We start from the raw sequence: 20511 nt of genomic DNA, 5'->3' as shown, positions 1-20511 counted from the left end.
GGGGCTCTGCAAACCTGAAAACTTTACCAGTCCTCCAAAATCCAAATAGCGCTCTTTCTATTCTGAGCCCCATGATTTACCCATACCCATACCATATGACCACATATGGGGTATGGCTGTGTTCAGGAGAAATTGTGTAACAAACTGTGGTGTGTTTTTAATTCGTTAACTACTTGCAAAAATTAAAAATATGGCGCGAAATGGACGATTTACTGGGGAAAAAAAGTAATTTTTCATTTTTATGTCCCAATGTTAATAAAAGCTGTGAAACAGCTGTGAGGTCAAAATGCTCACCAAATTCCTAGATAAATTTTATGAGGGGTGTAGTTTCCAAAATGGGGTCACTTTTAGGGGGTTTCCATGGTATTGGTACTCTAGGGGCTCTGCAAATGCGACATGGCACCTGAAAATTATTCCAGCAAAATCTGCCCTTTAAAAGCCAAATAGTGCTCATTCCATTCCAAGCCTTGCCATGTTCCCATACAGCAGATTATGACCACATATGGGGTATTGCTGTCTTCAGGAGAAATTGTGGGGGGCTTTTTCTCCTTTAACCCCTTGTGAAAATGAAAACTTTGGGGATAAAGTGACATTTTAGTCATTTTTCATTTACACATCCCAATGTTAATAAAATCTGTGAAACAGCTGTATGGTCAAAAAGGTCACTATACCCCTTGATGAATTCTATGAGGGGTGTAGTGTCTAAATTGGGGTCACTTTTATGGGGTTTCCATTGTTTTGGTACTCTAAGGGATCTGCAAATGAGACATGGCACATTAAGATTATTCCAGCAAAAAAGCTGTTCAGACACCCAGTGTCGCTCATTCCCTTCCATGCACTGCTGTCTGCCCAAAAATCAGTTTACACCCACATGTGGGATATTTCTGTGCTTGGAAGAAATTGTATGATAAACTGTCAAATGAATTTTCTCCTTTAACCCTTTGTGAATGTGTTAATTTTAGGTCTAAATGAATGTATTAGTGAAAAAAAAAATTACATTTCTAAATTTCACCTCCATATTATTTTTATTCTTATGAAATGCTTAAAGGGTTAACAAACATCCTAAATGCTGTTTTGAATAATTTGGTGTAGTTTTGAAAATGGGGTGATTTATGAGGGTTTCTATTATATAGGCCTTTATAATTCCTTTCAGAACTGAAGTGGTCCCTAAAAAATTAGTTTGGGGAATTTTCTTGTTACACTTGTAAGCCTTGTAATGTCCAAAATAAATTAAAAGACAATCAAAAGATGATGCCAATATAAAGTAAAGATATGGTAGATAATATTTATTCATGTATTTGGGTGGTATGACTATCTGCCTGAAAAGCAGAGAATTTCACACAAAAAAAAAGCTATCGCGTTTCGTATCGACGTTTCTTAATCATAGCGTATCGTATGACTGACTGCTCTCAGGCTTTAAAGGCAGGATATCCACTTGTCGTTATTGTGTCCATAATTAATTCATTAAACCATGACTTTGCCCTGCATCAAGTACATTTTTTGAATAAAGATTTTTCATTCAAAATGTTCCGTTCATTATTGCAAAGATACCATTCAAAGATACAAGCTACATACCCTATCAAAAAACATTTTTTTATACACTTTATACCAACACAAATAGTAATAATAGTTTCCTTCTTTCCTACATACGTAAGATACAGTGTTGGCCAAAAGTATTGGCACCCCTGCAATTCTGTCAGATAATACTCATTTTCTTCCAGAAAATGATTGCAAGCTTTGGAGAATCCTCTCCTGTGTTTTCTCCGCCCCTAGGTGTCCCCCAAGCACATGGTTATGGGCCATATCAAGTACCACTCGCGCGGTATGGCTTTGGTATAAGAAGCTGCTCCACAATTTCCCCATTACTTTTTGCAACCCGATACAAGAGGTCATTATTCATAGCAAAATGTGGGAATTGGTGGTCAGCATCAGGTTCCTGAGGCACATTGTTAACAACTGGCACATTAGCACGAGCATTAGCAAGAGTGGGATCTCTCTATTGTGCAGTATCAAAATTATCCCGTGAGACTTCTAATTCAGGTATGTTAGGCTCAGGAGTTGGGGAAGAGGCATCATCCTCCTCTCCAGCTAGGACCTGTAACGGAAAGGGGTCACTCTCCTCATGCACTTTGGGCATAGGCGGGGTTTCCACATTTGCTTTTGTGGTTTTATCGTTTCTCGACAAATCCCAGAACAAAGGGAAATCACGTCCCAAAATCACATTATGCATAAGGTTTTTTACAACACCCACTTCATAATAAACAGATCCTAATATAGTCTCTATTATGACATTGGACATGGGGTAGTCCTTGACATCCCCATGGATTCAACAAACACTCATACGTTTGTCTGGGATAAAGTCCCCAGCTATCAAGCTGGCATGCACCAGAGTGACCAGGCTACCAGAGTCCAACAACGTCTGGACAGAATGGCCATTCACCACAACTTGGCAGTCCTGAGTCTCTAGTCCCAGTGCTGCAGCACAGACAGGTCTGGCAAATAATGATTGACGCCCACCAGTGTCACAGTCCATTGGCTCAGAGGTGAATGGGCACTGGGCAGCAATATGTCCCCGCTCATGGCAGGCATCTCCAACACTGTACCAGCCCTGGTTTCTCTAGCAGAGAGTCCCTTCTTGGGCTGGTAGACTGCCTAGAAAACACATCTCGAGCTTTTTTTCCGTCTGCTCTCAAATATTGGAACAGTCTTACCGGGAGGTGCCCTGCGCCGGGTGTTCCTGGGGGATGGACGCGTTGTAGGGTCATCACGGAGTTCTGCCTCAGTTAATTTTTGCCTTACCTGTGTGATTGACTGCCTTTATTCCTTTAAAGACTGGGGAGGGCTCCTCCTTCCTGTTTATAATTTGCTCACATTCACGTTGGTGCTTGCTATTGCCTTGTGCATACTGGCTATTTAATCTTTCTGTTTTCTTACCTGTATTCATATTCCTGACCTGATATTGTAATGCCTTGCTCGACTGTTACCGACCCCTTGGCTAGCTGACCTCCCTTTCTTGTTTGTCTTGTCTGCGTTCTGTGTTATCTCTAGGAAAGGCTTTTCTGCCCAGTTATCTTCTGCCACCTAGGCCAGTGAGGCAACTAGGCAGGGACAGGGGGGTTCAGCTTAGCGTTCACTATCTTGTTGTGCCCCTCCCTCCAGGGTTCTAGTAATTCTCTTACAATTGTATCTATACATTTACCTATACTTTATTAAGGGAGATCTCTCCGTATCATGCATAACTTTGGTATAAGGTGGTATGGACAATAAAAGTATGGATAGATGGCAGTGGCCATGTTTAATGTGTATATACCTGCATGTATCTTTATCACTTCATTCAGGAAAAGTTGTATCAGCCGTGGGTTATGGTTTGCATTATATGATTTTATGCCAATTAAAGTTATTGCTTGGCTCACTGCCTGCTTTGTTTTTGTCTTTTTTTTATGTAAGATAAAAAAAAAAGGCAAAAAAGGTTGACAACCACTACTATAGTATATACTGCATACAGAATTGTACACAAGGCTGCCCTTTTAGTACATGGTGCACACCGCTTCCCTAACATTATATACTGTATAACCATAAAGTATGAGGACAGCAGTTATATAATCATTTTTGGCTTGGCCATGTTCAATACAAATGAAAAAGGGGCATGGTTTAATCATAATCGAGGTAAAATACCTTATTAATCATAATTTTAATTTAGGTCACGCTGCTGTTTCTATATAATATATACTTAAGACAGCAGTGTATAGTGCGTGTATATAATGAGCCTTATAATCTATACTTTGCTGTCCTTTATAGTATACACATTTTAGTGCTGTCTTCTTACTGTGAAAGAATACCTAGAGATTAAAAACTATATGATGCACATTTTTTCCCCTTCATATTTAGAGTTTAGTGTCACTTTAATTACATAGTTATCTAAGAAACCTATTGATTTCTTGTTCCATTATTTTAATTCTGTAGTCAAGAAGTGTGGACAAACAGCATGCAGTTATCAACTATGAAGCATCCACTGACGAACATTTAGTAAAGGACTTGGGCAGTCTTAACGGGGTAAGTATAAATGTTCTTGCTCTATATAAGAAAATCTAATTTTAAAAGCACTTTTTTCTTCTTAACAGTGTGTAGTGATTGTAAATACAGCTTTTTGAACAGTTTAAACAAAGTGATATTTTTCTGTATAAAGTAAATGGAATATAAAACGAGTTACTTTAACTCCATTAGGATAAGGCTGCATTCATTTCTGCATTGGACTCTGCTGCAGGTTCCACCTAAAATAAGTAGCAGTATAAAAGCAGCAGAAAACCGGGAGACCCTATTATAGTCTCTGCCTTTTAAATCCAGACCCGAACGACAGAAATCCGAATTGTAGTGTGAGCCTAGCTTGTATGTATAATATAGAGCCTAGTAGGAGGGCTCTATAACTACTATGTAGCACTGCAGGTGTATATATCAGTATACTATCTTAAAGGGTTATGCGATAAAAATGATTTATACTCTATCCTTAGGTGAGAAATAGGGCACAAATTAATTTGGGTGCACAATCTCTGGGGAACTGACCAACTTTCAAGTGGAAACCATGTATGCCTTCGAGATACTTTCTATTAGAGAAGAAGACGGGAGATGCTTTCTCCTCTATTATGCACTTTAACTGCATCGGTGTCATGCAGTTAACTTCTTCAAGACAGAGCCTACAAGTAACTTCATGACCAGGCCTTATTTCTCAAATCTGACATGTGTCACTTTATGTGGAAATAACTTTGAGATGCATTAATTTATCATAGTGATTCTGAGATTTTTTTTTCTGTTTTTTTCTGACTGCTTCGTGTCAGTGGTACATTTTGGTCAATATGTTTTGTCTTTAATTATGAAAAAATAGAAAATTTGGTGAAAATTTTGAAAAAAATTCAGTTTTCAAACCTTGAAATTGCATGCCTTTCATGTGGAATGTCATCCTACCCAAATCACTTCCTAAATATACCATATCTCTGCTTCATATTGGCATCAAACTTTAATCGCCCTTTCATTTTTTTCAGATGTTATAAGGCTTATAAGTCAAGCAGTAATTTTCCAAATTATTAAGAATATTTTCAAAACACATTTTTCAAGGGACCAGTTCAGTTCTGAAGGGGTCTTGAAAGGCCTCTCTAAGGGCTCGTTCACACGTGAGCAAAGGGGAGGTTTTTGACAGCGGATTTCGCGTCAAAAACCTCCCTTTTACAATGGTGGTCTATGCAGACCGCCAGGCTTCTTTTCTCTGCTAGTGGCGGGCTACTGCTAGCGGAGAAAAGAAGCGACATGTCCTTTCTTCAGGCGGAAACCGCACGGGCATTCTAGGTGGGCACTGGCTGTTGTCATTGAAAAGGAAAAATTGCATGAGTATTTCATAACGGGTCCTGGTAAGAATGGCAGAAAAGATTGGGGTGGTATGCACAGGACGGGTCGATCAGTAAGAGCGAATGATCGGCTTTTTAACAAGCCCCATAGTTAGTGTGTGGCCTAAAAAATTTTTAATTTCAAAAAGATTTCTGGGCGTCCATATATTTTTCCTGGCATAGTAGAATTGTGGATTCTGGGAGATAAATTGGGAGGCATATAAATTTGTTTGGGCAACAATATACTCTAGAAATTCATCTGTAATAAATAAACTGAAAAAATTATATCGTGTAAAACCTTCCACATCCACATTTATACCCGGGATGGCCTTAAAATCAGGGATAAATGGAGTGGCAGAATCAGAAGGTGCCCAGCTGGGAAAAGAAAAACTACATCCAGTGGCAAACTCCCTTGTAAGTGTGCCCTGCTGGTAGGCGTATTACTGGTACTGGGCATCACGGCTTGATTTGGAGACATTTCTCCAATAGCCATCTCTGCCTCTCCAGTCCTGGTCATTGTTGAAGATGGACCAGAGTGACTGCTAATGTCTGAGCTGTCGCTGTGACTGTCAGAAAACCCCTCAAAATTAGCATCACTGTCTGACACACTTTCTTCAGTGTCAGAACATAAAAGGGCATAAGCTTCTTCTGCAGTGTAAAATTTCTATGCCATTTCTGTAACTAAGATAATAAATTAACTACGCTAATAATAAATTACTATACTAATTAATAACTATGCTAATTAATAACTATACTAATAAACGAGCTGTACTAATAACTACACAAATAAATATACTAATAATTAAATATGCTAACAACTATGCTAATAAATAATGAATTAAGTATACTAATTAATTACTAACTATACTAAGTACCAACTATACTAATTAATAACTACGCTAATAACTGTACTCATAATGAATTAACTATAATTACTACCGTATATACACGAGTATAAGCCGAATTTTTCAGTACAGTTTTTGTGCTGAAAAACCCCCTTCGGCTTATACTCGAGTCAGCAAAAAAAAAAAAAAATTTTTTTTTTTTTTTTTTTTTTTTTTTTTTAGGGGGGAAGGTCTATGACCAGCAGTAATATCAATGTATAGAACCTCCCATAATATAGTGGGGAAAAAAAAAGAAGCTTGAAAAAAAAAATATAAATATTAAAAGTTCTAAATCCCTCCTTTCCCTAGAATAGACACAAAAGTAGAAAATGACTGTGTCTGAAAGTGCCCGGTCTACTGAATATAGGGTGTCTGCAGAGCTCCTCTTCCCTCGGAAAGGAGTTAATAGCAGCACTGCAGATCCCCTATATTCAGCCAGACTGAATTCCAAGTGGAGGAAAAAAAAAAGCAGTCCTCAAGCTCAGGGAAGGGGCAGACAGACAACCAAAACACCCCCTCACCTTTCCCAGCACCCAGCATCTAATGCACCCAAAAACTCCGACCATTTTAATTTTTTAAATTTTCCAGTAGCTGCTGCATTTCTCCCCCTCGGCTTATACTCGAGTCAATAAGTTTTCCCAGTTCTTTGTGGTAAAATTAGGGGGGTCGGCTTATATTCGGGTCGGCTTATACTCGAGTATGTACGGTAACTACGCTAATAAATATACTAATAAATAATCAATTAACTAATTAATAACTGCACTAAGTACTAACTATACTAATAACTACACTATTAACTATACTAATTAACTAAGCTAATAACTATACTAATAAATAATGAATTAAATATACTAATAATGAATTAGCTATACAAATAATTAATTACTAACCCTATCTAATCCTATACTATACCTAATCTCCCTAAGATAGATATATATATATATATATATATATATATATATATATACACACACACACACACCTAGGTATATAAGGTGTGTGTATATATGTATATATATATATATATATATATATATATATATATATAAAGCTGCTGTATAAAGCGGCATCCATACGGCTGCTGTCTCAGTGAAGTGGTGATCGCTAAGCCCCGCCCACGAAAGATCCGCTAAGCCCCACCCCCCAGCCTCGCTAAGCCCCGCCCACCACTGCCGGGATGAACAGCAGCTGCTAGGAAGATGGGAAAGGTAAGTATGATACTTTCCCCCCTCCCCTACACTACCTACAACCAGCAGTTATGCTGACGCTCCACTAAGGAAGTGCCGGCATGACTGCCAGTTGTTATAAGACATCCCCCGAAAATAACTGAACACAAACAAGTTTCCTCAATAAGCACAACGGGCCTAATTTACAAACACCAACCATATAAAGGACCATACAAAATCACAAATAGCCAATATATAAAAAGTTTTCTATATATTTTATTTATCAAAATTATATTAAAAATTCATTGTGATCAGCAGATGTAGATGGAACAGTAGCAAATACATGGATATACACCAAAACACAAACAACGGAACAGACTTATAAATATAGAATAAATACTGTATGATAGTCAAAACACACAGAAAAGTTAATGACATAAGGTAAGTATATTGCAAAAAAGCATCTAATAAGTGTGTAAATATCTCTTTAAATGACATAAAAACCAGATGTCATGTATGCAAAAGGTTCTCCAATAAAGATATATGAAACAATCATGAAATATTCATAACATATGCAGGTGAAAAATGCAGTCAAAAGTCAACCAAGGTAATATGGCTTGATTTAAATAACCAAATGACTACACTAAGGTGTGTATAGATACCAACACCCTACTGGTACTAAACAGGTTCAAAACACCACACATGTTTGATAATGGAGAAACCATTCAAAAGTCTACAATCCTTATATCAGATAAATCCCATTACCTGTGGTCATTTTAAAGCCGTGTCCGTGCTGCTAGTGTCAAACCCTGTGGGCCAAACGCCTCGACGCGTTTCGCCTGGTGTCAGGCTTCCTCAGGAGGCATCCCCCGAAAATAAGACAAGTCCTATATTTAGGACGACAATTTAATATAAGACACTGTCTTATTTTCGGGGAAACACGGTACTAATTTGGCTACTAATTTGGCTTTCAGAGGGCAGATTTTGCTGTAATATTTTTCAGTTTCTATGTTACACTTGCAAACCCCCTAGACTACCGATAAAATAGAAACCTCCAAAAAGTGACCTCATTTTGGAGACTGCACTCCTCACAGAATTTATCAAGGATTATAGTGACTAGTTTGACCCCACAGCTGTTCCATGGATGTTATTAATATTGAGAAGTGAAAACAAAAAATTGTCACTTTATCCCAAAATTTAGAATTTTCAGAGGCTAAAGTAGAAAAAGCACCACAAAGTTTGTTACAAAACTTCTACTGAACATGGTAATAACCCATGTGTGGTCATGAACTGCTGTATGGGTACATGATGAGGTTCATTATGGAAAGACCTCTATTTGACTTTTGAAGGGCAGATTTTGTTAGAATAGTATTTGTCATAGTATTTGTGCAATGAACTGTCCATTTAGTCCCAATTTTTTTTTTTTTTTTTTTTTTTATCAAGGAGCTAAAAGAGAAAAAGCTCCTCACAGTGCGTTCCAGAATTTATCTTGAACACAACAGTACTCCATTTTTGGTTTTGAAATGTGTGGGTACATTGTGGGGCTCAGAATAGAAAGATCACTATTTGGCTTTTGGAGGGCATATTTTGCAAGAATAGCTTTCTCATCCCGTGTCACATTTGCCGAGCCCCTAAAATACCAGTATAGTGGAAACCTCCAAAAAATGAATCCATTGTGGAAACTGCACCCCTCAAGGCATATGAGCATTTTGACCTAAAAGATGGTTTTTAAAAATAATTGTGCAGTGGATGGTAACTGTGAAAATTTCATTTTTCATTTTCATCATCTACATAAATTGCCTGATAAGTTATGTTCTGTATCTTGATATTGGATACACTCTACATGTGGTCCTAATCTTTTACTTGGACATACTACTGGGCTCAAAGTTGAGAGAGCACCATGCATATTTGAGGCCTAATTTGAACATTTACAAGGCCTTAATTGGCATTTGCAGAGGCCTGAGCTAAAATAAATAATTCACCCCAAAAATATGATCCCAATTTAGAAACAACACCCCTCACTGAATTTCTCAAAGGGTATTATCATTTTGCGCCCAAGAGTGATTTCCAAAAATGTATGTGAAAATTTACATTTTTAAAGAAATATGACACTTCAGTGCCCAATATGTTCAACAGAGACAATCCTAAAACTAAAATTGGGTTATTCTGGGTACAAAATAGTTGTATATGTGGATGTAAACTGCTGTTTGGGCACACAACAAGGCTCAGAAGGGAAAGAACACTACACTTTTTAAGTATTGTAGTATAGAGAAACTATTTTTGAGCACCATTTTTGCAGTGTCCTGGAGGTACCAGTAAAATGAAATTCCTCAAGAACTTACCGCATTTTGTAGGGGCCATTTTAGGTTCTTTGCAAAAGTGATATGATGTCTAAAGACTAAACAATCTAAACTTGTACCCTAAAAGCCACACAGAGATCCTTCACATCTGTGCCCTGCTGTATGCCCAAACTGCAGTTTATACCCACATGTATGACATATTTGTACTAAGGATAACATACTTAACAATGTCATATGTTAGAAATTGCTGTTGGGGCACATATTTGAGCACATACTGGTAGGAGCGCTATTTGGTTTTTGGAGCACGGTTTGGTTTTTGGACGTCATGGCAATTTTGCAGAGCCCCTTAATTGCCAGCAAAGTGAAATCCGCACACATTGACTCCATTTTCGAAACTACACTCTTTAAGGGATTTATCAAACTACATAGTGTTGCAATAGTTTAGTTTCCAGAAATAAATGTAAAAGGAAAACGTTTGTTTCCATTATGTCCACCATGACGGCTACACAAGGAGGTTGACCTCTGAGAGACTCGTTAAATACACCACTCTCACCACCAAACACCAGTGTTTCTTGTCCCTACACAGGGGCTCTCCTCCGTTTGGGGGATAAGTAAAAATTTTACCACTGTCCAGCCCTCGGTCGTAGTCAATGGCGCCTGCCTCCCTGGGCCATTAAGAACACGGGGATATTGCTCCTCCCTGCCCCCGGGTGGAAGAACTCCTCCCTTCCAGTGGTCGATTAGGGCTAATGCAGGGGGTAGAGTGGGTAGCGGCTCCAGCCAGCACACAGGAGAGGAATGGCCAACCTACGGTTCTGGCGTTCCAGGATGTGGTGCACATGAGGCGGCCAGATGCAGTGGCGTGCATCTGTATTTCCAGCTACCGTATTTTTCGGACTATAAGACGCACCTAGGTTTTAGAGGAGGAAAATAGGGAAAAAAAAATTTTGAAGCAAAAACTGGTAAAATATTTAATATATGGGAGTTGTAGTTTTGCAACAGCTGCAAGGCCACATTGACAGGTGACCCTGCAGCTGTACGGGGATGCATTTAGTGTTTTTTTTTGCGGGGCCAGAAGTACTTTTTAGTTATACCATTTTGGGGAATATCTATTGCTTAGATCACCTTTTATTGAAAAAAAAAAACGGTGGTTTATGATATATGATTTTCTACCTTTATTTATATATTCTAGGGACAGGAGGTGATTTAGAACTTTTATTTATTTCATATTTTTATTATATATTTGTAAAGCTTTTTTTTTTTTTTTTTTACTATTTTATTCCCCCCCTTGAACCTGCGGTCACTTGATTGCAAGTCCCATAGACGGCAATACAACTGTATTGCCGTCTATGGGACATTCTGTGTATTAGTATTACGGCTGGTCATAGACCCAGCCGCAATACTAATATAGCAGTGACAGGTCCGGGAGCCTCATTAGGCTCCCGGCTGTCACCCGAACAGGAGCCGGCCTGCAACTTTACAGGTATGGGGCCGATGGGGACCGGCCCCGGGGGAGAAGAGGCCGCTGATACATACTGCAGACCCGGCATCCGCTGTACTAGAGAGGCGGATGCCGGGGAGGGATAGACGCCGGGGCCTGAGACATCGCTGCGCTCCTCTGCCCTGCATGAAGCCAGCGGCGGGGGGACGGAGGAGCGGAATAGCATCACCCCTGCTGCTGCTGGCTTCATGCAGGGCAGAGGATCGTAGCGATGTCGCAGGCCCCGGCACCTGTAATGGCGTCTATCACTTGCCGGCTTCCACCTCTCTATTACAGCGGATGCCAGGCGCCACATTCGGCCTATAAGACGCACCCTTCTTTTCCCCCCAAATTTGGGGGAAAAAAGTGCGTCTTATAGTCCGAAAAATACGGTACCTGCGAAGCTGAGGCTGCAGGATCACTTGATTCCAGGAGTTCTGGCTACACAAGCTAATGTCATTGTATGAATGCAGGGCAGTGAGTGAACTAGATGGCATTCCTGTAAGATATGTGGTGTATCACTGTATGCTCCAGCATGTCACTCCCTGAGACATAGCTGACGATCACAGATTCCCTGGCTGTTTCCAGCTACTCTGGTGTTGTGAGTACTTGGAGCAGCTGCTCTGTACCTGAGTTATTTTCTTTTTTTAGTGGAGCAGAGTGTAATTTGGGCTTCCTTTTCTCCAATTTTAAGTAGAGACGGAAGGTTCCCATAGGAGCAAGGGTATATCAAAAAGTCCCAGGAAATGTCCACTTTGTAGAAAAGAGTTGGCTGATTCCTATTCTAAAAGCCCTATGCTCAGGAAGTACGGTGAAAGCCCTTAAAGGGGTTGGCCACTTTCAGACCAATATTGACAATTAATGTACAATAAAAAGATATACAATTTTCCAATATACTTTGTGTATCAATTCCTCACGGTTTTCTAGATTTTGGCTTGCTGTCATTCATTCTGTTACTTCTAGAGGACAAAACTCTGACCATGGTCATGTGATTTACGGTCATGTGATTTACGGTCCATGGTCATGTGATGAGGACACAGGTACCGCTTGTTATAGTCACAGCCCAGTAATCAGACATTTGCCTGGTAATCAGCTGTGCACCTGTGTACTCATCACATGACCATGGACTGTAAATCACAAGACCATGGTCAGAGTTTTATCCTCTAGAAGTAACAGAATGAATAACAGCAAGCAGAGATCTAGAAAACCATGAGGAATTGATACAGAAAGTATATTGGAAAATTGTATAGCTTTTTATTGTACATTTGTTTGTCAACATTGATCTGAAAGTGGCCAACCCCTTTAAGGAGGGAAAGCCGACTTTTAGAGGACTTTACGCTTTTTCATTAAAAAAGAATTCCAGTCCTCCAGTTCTAGCCTCTTGCCCTGTCTAGGTAACAGGAGGAAAAGTATGTTTATTTCTGAATATGAAGCTTTCCGCGTGCTAAAGACAAAGTTCAGCCAGGGAAAACATAGATGGTGGCGAGGGGGCTGGCAAATTCCCAGGAAGCATGTGTATAACAGTTGATAGTAGATGGAGTAAAGCTTCTTGGTAGCAGTTTAGTTTTGCTGATTATCCCGCAGATGCTGCTGGGGGAAACGCCCAGTGTGAAATGCTTACCTCAGGTGAAACCATGTTATCTTGGATTCTGCCAAAAATGGTTTGCACATGTGCCTGTGCAACATTGTCTGGCGGGACTTCAGTAAAGTTTGGCCTAGTCTGATCACCACCTGCCACATCATAAAGGGGTGCTGTGAGTAACCGGCTCGTCTGCAATTTTAACCCCTTAGAGACACAGCCCAAAAGTGTGTTAAGGACCAGGGATCTTTATTCAAAACTGACATGTGTCACTTTAATAGGCAATAACTTTGAGCCGCTTTAACTTGCACTTGCAAGTGATTTTGAGATTGTTTTCTCGTAACACATTATACTTCATGTTAGTGGTAAACAGTAATCAATATTTTTATATTTACTTACTGTATTTCCTATAAAAAAAATAGCTCCTATGATTGGGGGAGTCACTAAGGGGGTCACTTCTGGTATATTTTCCCTCATAAGCTGTAAATCTGTGGTGTCCACTGATATACAATCACACAGTTTATACTGTATATTCCCTTTCTGACGCAGCCAAATGTGTTCTAATGATTTGGCAATTTTGGGGGTTATATTTGTCTTCACATTGCTAGATGTCTTTATTTTTTTGGCGACGTGGCCATATAAGGACTTGTTGTTTGCGGGATGAAATGCATTTTGTAATGACACCATTTTTGGGTGCCTACAACTTATTGAATACATTTTATTAACTCTTTTGTGCTGGATTTAAAAAAAAAAAATCAATTCTGGGATTGCGTTTTACCTTAAAAATTTTTTGCCATGCAGCGTATAGTATAAGTAACATGTGACCTTTATTCTGGGAGTCGGTATGGTTACGGCGATACCTCATTAATATTATTTGTTTATGCGATACTAATTCTGTAGAATAAAAACACATTTGTGGACATAAATCATTGTTTTTTGCATCGCTACCTTATGAGAAGCGTAACATTTTTATTTTTTGGTTGACAGTGTTGGTTGGGGGCTTATTTTTTGCGAGACAACTTATGCTTTTTATTGGTACTGTTTTGGGGTACATATGACTTTGATAAATTTTTATAGCACATTTTGTAAGGTGAGATGGCGAAAAATCACTACTTCTGGCGTTTTTTTTCCGGGGTTTTTTTCCGCCGTTCACCATATACATTAAATATTGTTTCAGTTTTGTTGTATAGGTTGTTACGGATGTGACAATACGAGAATATACATTGTTTTTATTAATTTTTAGAGGTTTCTTTATATAATCCATTTTCTGTAGAAAAACGGGATTTGGGGGGCTTTATAACTATTAATTGTTTTAAAACACTTTATTTTTTTTTCCACTTTTTTTTTTTTTTTTACTTTTTCACATGTCCCTATGGGACACTTGGATTAGTGATATATATATATATATATATATATATATATATATATATATATATATATTTAAATCCAGTAAAAAAAAAGTTAATAAAATGTGTTCAATAAGTTGTAGGGACCCAAAAATGGTCATTACAAAATGCATCGCATCCCGCAAACAATAAGCCCTTATATGACCACGTCACCAGTAAAATAAAGAAAATATAGCATCTAGCAATGTGAAGACAAAAAACCCCTAATTTGCCAAATCATTAGAACACAACTGGCTGTGCGCGCGAATATTAACAGACACCCCCATATTTACAGTTTATGAGGGAAATGAGTGACTCCCCCAATCCTAGGAGATGGGACATAGTAGGGAATGTGGTGTTTGCAATGTACTCCGCACTGCTTACATATTCCTTCTTCGCCATCCGCTGTGCATTCATGTTGGGGAGACTAATACTCTCTACACCCCCTGATAAATTCTTTGAGAGGTGCAGTTTTCAAAATGGGGTCACTCCTTTGGAGAATCCACCTTTCTGGTACCTTACAGGCTCTACAAACATGGCGTTCAGATACCAAACATCTGAATCAAACATCTCCAAAAGCCGCATAGCACTCCTTCCGTTCTGCGCCCTGCTGTGTGCCCAAACTGCAGTTTATGACACATGTATGACACTGGTGTACCCAGTATAACGTACTTAATGTCATATGTGAGTATAAACTGATATTGGGGCAAAACCCGACATGTAGGTTTTTTCTGTCCTTGAAAAGTTGGACATCTTTACAAGCGGACAGTGAAGGAAGGGCACGGAGTGCAAAAGAACGCACCCATTTAAATCAATGACAAGTGTCACGGACACAGCTAGTATCCGCTCCTAATGTTCGTGCGAGATTTTGAACGGACACTAGGAGCGGACACTACCTGTCGGACACAGACGGTAGTGTGAACACCTCCTAACAATAAAAAGTTCTTATCCACAATTGTTGTTTCATGGGTAATAACCTTGAATACAGTGTTGGATTGTAATTTCACATTTTTTTTCTGAATTGCCTTTGTATTTTAAAACTGTAAAAAAATTGTCCTGAAGGAAATCTGTTGAATAAAAACTGTTGATAGGAGTATAGAGAGAAGTGTAAACATACCTGGGGTGATGATCGTGTAGAGTACATCAGTGTTTCTCAACTTTTCAAGCAAAGTAAACCCCCCCCAGTCAGAGAAAGTACCCACAAAATAGCAATCTCTGTTAATAAGACTTCATTTAGAGCCTTCATTAACAATTATGTAATAGCCCCCCTAATTGGACCGCATGTAGTATACAATAGCCCCACAGAGTCCCTACAATTAATATAATGGTTTCCACATGTTTAAGCAGTTTAGCATAATGAAACTTTTAAACAACCTTTGATTTCTGATAGTATTTGTGTTATTAATACATTTTGTAATTTACTTTAACAAATTTTTGAGAAGAAAATTGAGAAAAATTGAGAAGTCCTACAATTTTTTTTCACTCTTCCCCTTATTTTTGTATTGACTCTCACTGAATTTTACTGTGTACAGAAGTACAGGGCTATGTATAATGTAGAGAACATGAAGGGGATGGGAGGGTCATTTCAAAGTTATATCTTGGACATTATAAAACGTACAATCTTGCTTTTTGTGTCATATCAAAGAGGATAATTATATTATAATAAATATGTATAGTATACAGCTGCATAGAATTATTATACTCCCAACTGTGTTATAAATCTGTGTTTTAACTGTGTTTTAAATATGTTTTATAATGTATAACAAAATATAACACCATATAGTGTCCTGTAGTGGCCCCTGTGTTAAGTACAAAAAAAAAAAATCCCACATACATAGGGATGACAGCTAGTTCTTATGACAAACTTTCTTTGTTTTTATTTAACTGTAATTTTATTGAAAATTTTCCATATAAACAGTAAATAAACGAGTGAAAAGGTGGGTAAAACATACAGTAAGGCAATAAAACCGCAACCACAGTATAACACAAGATTGGCAACAAATGCAAAATAAGGGAAAGGAAGGAAGAAAAAAAACAAGAGACTAAGGCAGGAGGACACAAGAAGGGAGGGAGCGGGAAAAGAATCAGAGACAACGGGCGCCCAGACAGCCCGAAATTTTTCAACTGTATTGTTCAGGGTAGCCGTAAGGAACTCCAAACGTTTAATGTCTTTAATGCGAGCCAGAAGAAAAGGAAGTGCAGGTGGATGGGTGGACTTCCAGTGGCGGGCAGTAGTGTTTTAACTGCAGTACAGATAGCACACATGAACGTTCGCTCAGTGAGGGAGGAGAAAGATTGAGGAGATATCCCATAGGGTCTAAAGCAATAGCAAAAGAGAAAACATCTTGCATCATAGTGTGGACCGCCAACCAAAATGGGCGAATCATGGAACAATCCCAGAAAATGTAGAAGAGAGGCCCCGGGGCAGACAAACATCTCAAGCCAAGTAGGAGAAATATTAGGGTTCAAGGTATGGAGGAGGGCTGGAGTATGATACCAATGGAACAAGATTTTGAATTGGGTCTATGGTAGGTAATATAGGTAGAGGATTTATTAGCACGAGACCAGATGATCTACCTCTGAGGTAGAGAAATCTGCCTTCCCAGGTCAGAGGACCATCGGGCAATATATTTGTGGATCTGGGGAGACCGTCCTTCATAACAAATTTTCTAAGGGGCAACACGGTGGCTCAGTGGTTAGCACTGCAGCCTTGCAGTGTTTGAGTCCTGGGTTCGAATCCCGTCAGGAACAACATCTGCAAGGAGTTTGTATGTTCTCCCCGTGTTTGCGTGGGTTTCCTTTCATACTCCAAAGACATACTGATAGGAAAGAAAAAAAAATTATATTGTGATCGCTATATGGGGCTCACAATCTACACTTAAAAAATAAATAAATAAAAAATTCTAACAATTCAGTAAGAGGTTCATCCAAACACGAAATTTTAGGCGTTTGCCACCTACAAGCTACTATAAACTAGTTGAGTAAACATAACAAACAGTCTTATTCACCTATCCTATCCCGCACCTTCTCTTAGCCTTTTCTGGCCTCCCAAGTAACCTCAGGCCTCAGCGGTCCCTGGTGTCTCTTGGTAGGTGAACCCCACAAACTGCTATTATGGTGGGAAAGGGTGACTCTCTTTTTCCTAGACGTTTTCTCAAACTTGGCTTCCATTCTACTTTCACTACATCATATCCGATGTACTGATGAAGGTCCCAGTGACCGAAAAGTTTATGTTGGTTTGCATGCAATAAAATTCTACACTATGTGGAAGTGTAAAAATTGAGTGCAGGAAATTTCTTATGACTGAGAAATCCATATTTTAATGACCCTGGTATCATATTTGTAAGTGCCTAGGAAGCCCTGCCATGTACAGTGCTCTGAGTTTGCTGATCACTTCTGATCACAACATTGGGGTTATTAAAGGGGCTCTATCAGCAAAATCATGCTGATAGAGCCCCACATATGCGTGAATAGCCTTTAAAAAGGCTATTCAGGCACCGCTAAAGTTATATTAAACTACCCCCCAGTTTTAAAATAAAACCCTAAAACAGAATATGATCAACTTACCTATCGTGCACGGGGGGCGGGCATTCAGGGTCCGCTGTCTTCTTCAGCCACGCCTCCTCTTCCAGCGATGTCCTCGGGTCCCACCTAACTCGCGAACTGACATTGATAAAAAATGGCACGAGCACAGTAGCAGTAGTAGAAGCAGCATGCTACTGCGCATGCACCCGCGCCATTTTTTAACCAAGTCAGTTAGCTAGTCAGACGGGACCCGAGGACATCGCTGGAAGAGGAGGCGTGGCTGAAGAAGACGGCGGACCCTGAATGCCCGCCCACCGTGCACGATGGGTAAGTTGATCATATTCTGTTTTAGTGTTTTATTTTAAAACTGGGGGATATTTTAATATAACTTTAGCGGTGACTGAATAGCCTCTTTAAAGGCTATTCACGCATATGTGGGGCTCTATCAACATGATTTTGATGATAGAGCCCCTTTAAAACATGATTTCTCAGTCATGAAATTTGCATGACCATGACTCTGCTCTCTTCATCCTCTACACTACGCTGTAAGCAGCTTTCAATGGTCAGAACCACTGACAGACTTCCTCTAATAGATGGACATGTGAATGGATTCCATTAAAAATTTCTCATTTAAAATGCACGGAAAGTAGCTGTTAGTATTTGCTTTTCGATGCTCTTAGTGTTAACTTTGTCATTATCTTTGTACAATTTTGTATTTTATATTCATATTTATTCATAATTTTGATCTCTTCACAGACATTTGTCAATGATATCCGAATTCCTGAACAAAGTTATGTTACACTAAAGCTTGAAGATAAGCTGAGATTTGGTTATGATATCCTTTTATTTATGAACCCTACTTCATGGATGCTATACTTGAATTACATTTATTTAAAAAAAATGCACAAATTACTACGTAAACTAAAACACTTGTATAAGAAGCAATATATTTTTTTTTACTGTATTAATATTATGTAATGGCATGATCTAAGCCTGCAAAGGCATGGAGAATTTAAAATTGTACTTGCCTGTTTTGCTGGGCCTTTTCAGCAGAATACAGTCTACCATTTATTGCTTTTATTATTCCCAGTAATGTAGACACTACACTTACTACTCATTACAACCCCTTCAGAACCAGTCTATTTAGAACATTAAATTGCAATGTATCGGCATACTGTGCTGCCCTGTGCACACCGATACACTTTAATGATCACCAGTAACTCACAGAACTTTGTGGCGCAGGTGGCCTGTTGACGACAATACCACACAAAGCCACTGTGCCACTACGACAGGGAGAATATTCTGCTTCTCTGCTCATCGTGGGAGCACGGTAAAGTGAGTACAAAATTTATTGTTTTGTAGTAAGGGAAAGGGATTACCTGATAAAGAGACAAACTATTATTTATAGAGGGGACTAATATTTATAGTGGGGCAACTATTAACTATAAGGAGGGCTATTGCAAGGCCGAAGTATTATTTGTAAGGTGGAACTGTTATATATAAGGGGACTACTTGTATAAGGGGACTACTTGTATAAGGGGGTTATTATAACAGATGAACTATTATATGTAAGGGGGGGCTTTTGTATGTTATTGTTCCACCTTTATATTAGTCCCCTTAAAGGGAATCCTATCATTAAAACTCTTTTTTTTTTCTGCCTAACATGTAGGAATAGTCTTAAGAAAGGCTTTTCTTCTCCTACATTTAGGCTATTACAAGGTTGAAACTATTACAAATGAAGGAGAAATTATTATAATGGGGAAATTTTTATATATAAGGGGGTTATTATAATAGATGACATATGTAAGGGGCTATTTTATATAAGGGGGACTAGTTTATATAAAGGGGCTATTATAAGAGGAACCATTATATATAAGGGGGTTATTATAAGGGGAGACTGTTATATCTGAGGGCACTATTATAAGGGGGACTATTATATAGAAGGGGGGCTATTATAATGCAACTATTATATATATAAGGGGGATGCTATAAGGGGTAGACTGTTATATATGAGGGGGCTATTATAAGGGAGAGACTTTTAAATATAAGGGGACTAGTATTTATATTTATAATGCATAATTATACATACAGGCACTAATATAAGAAGAATTATTATATATAAGAGGGGCTATTAAATATAAAAGGACTATTATAAGTGGGGACAATTATATATAAAGGGGCTCTTATAAGAGGGGATATATAAAAGGGGGCCTTTTATAATGGAGGAGCTGTTTTATATAAGGACCGCTAGTATATGAGAGGAATTATTATCTATAAGGAGCCGTATTAGAGGGTGGGACCATTAAATATAAGGGTAGGCTACTATTGCAGAGGACTTATTATATATAAGGAGTGCTATTACAAGAGAGGAATTATCTACAGACGGCATTATAAGGGGAACTGTGATATATATATATATATATATATATATATATATATATATATATATATATATATGGCTGTTATAGGAGAGGAACTATTATATAAGGTTGGCTGCTAAAAGGTGGAGGCGGTTATATACAGTACAGACCAAAAGTTTGGACACACCTTCTCATTCAAAGAGTTTTCTGTATTTTCATGACTATGAAACTTGTAGATTCACACTGAAGGCATCAAAACTATGGATTAACACATGTGGAATTATATACTTAAAGGGGTTGGCCACTTTCATACCAATATTGACAGACAAATGTACAATAGAATGATATATAATTTTCCAATATACTTTCTGTATCAATTCCTCATGGTTTTCTAGATTTCGGATTGCTGTCATTCATTCTGTTACTTCTAGAGCATAAAACTCTGACCATGGTCATG

General features: G+C 38.6%; 1 protein-coding gene across 3 annotated transcripts in view; it reads left to right on the top strand.

The window, feature by feature from the left end:
• The window catches only part of CEP170 (centrosomal protein 170), a 180733-nt gene that overhangs the window by 49877 nt on the left and 110345 nt on the right, over window positions 1-20511 (top strand). For all 3 annotated transcript variants that reach the window (XM_075267759.1, XM_075267758.1, XM_075267757.1), the window contains exons 3-4: window positions 3964-4053; window positions 18451-18532. In XM_075267759.1, coding sequence (XP_075123860.1) covers window positions 3964-4053; window positions 18451-18532 — 172 coding nt within the window. The remainder of the gene's footprint in view (window positions 1-3963; window positions 4054-18450; window positions 18533-20511) is intronic.

The sequence above is a fragment of the Leptodactylus fuscus genome, chromosome 3 (assembly GCF_031893055.1).
Source record: "Leptodactylus fuscus isolate aLepFus1 chromosome 3, aLepFus1.hap2, whole genome shotgun sequence".
Taxonomy (NCBI): domain Eukaryota; kingdom Metazoa; phylum Chordata; class Amphibia; order Anura; family Leptodactylidae; genus Leptodactylus; species Leptodactylus fuscus.
The sequence above is the reverse complement of the archived record's forward strand: the minus strand, read 5'-3'. Positions and strand labels throughout refer to the sequence as shown.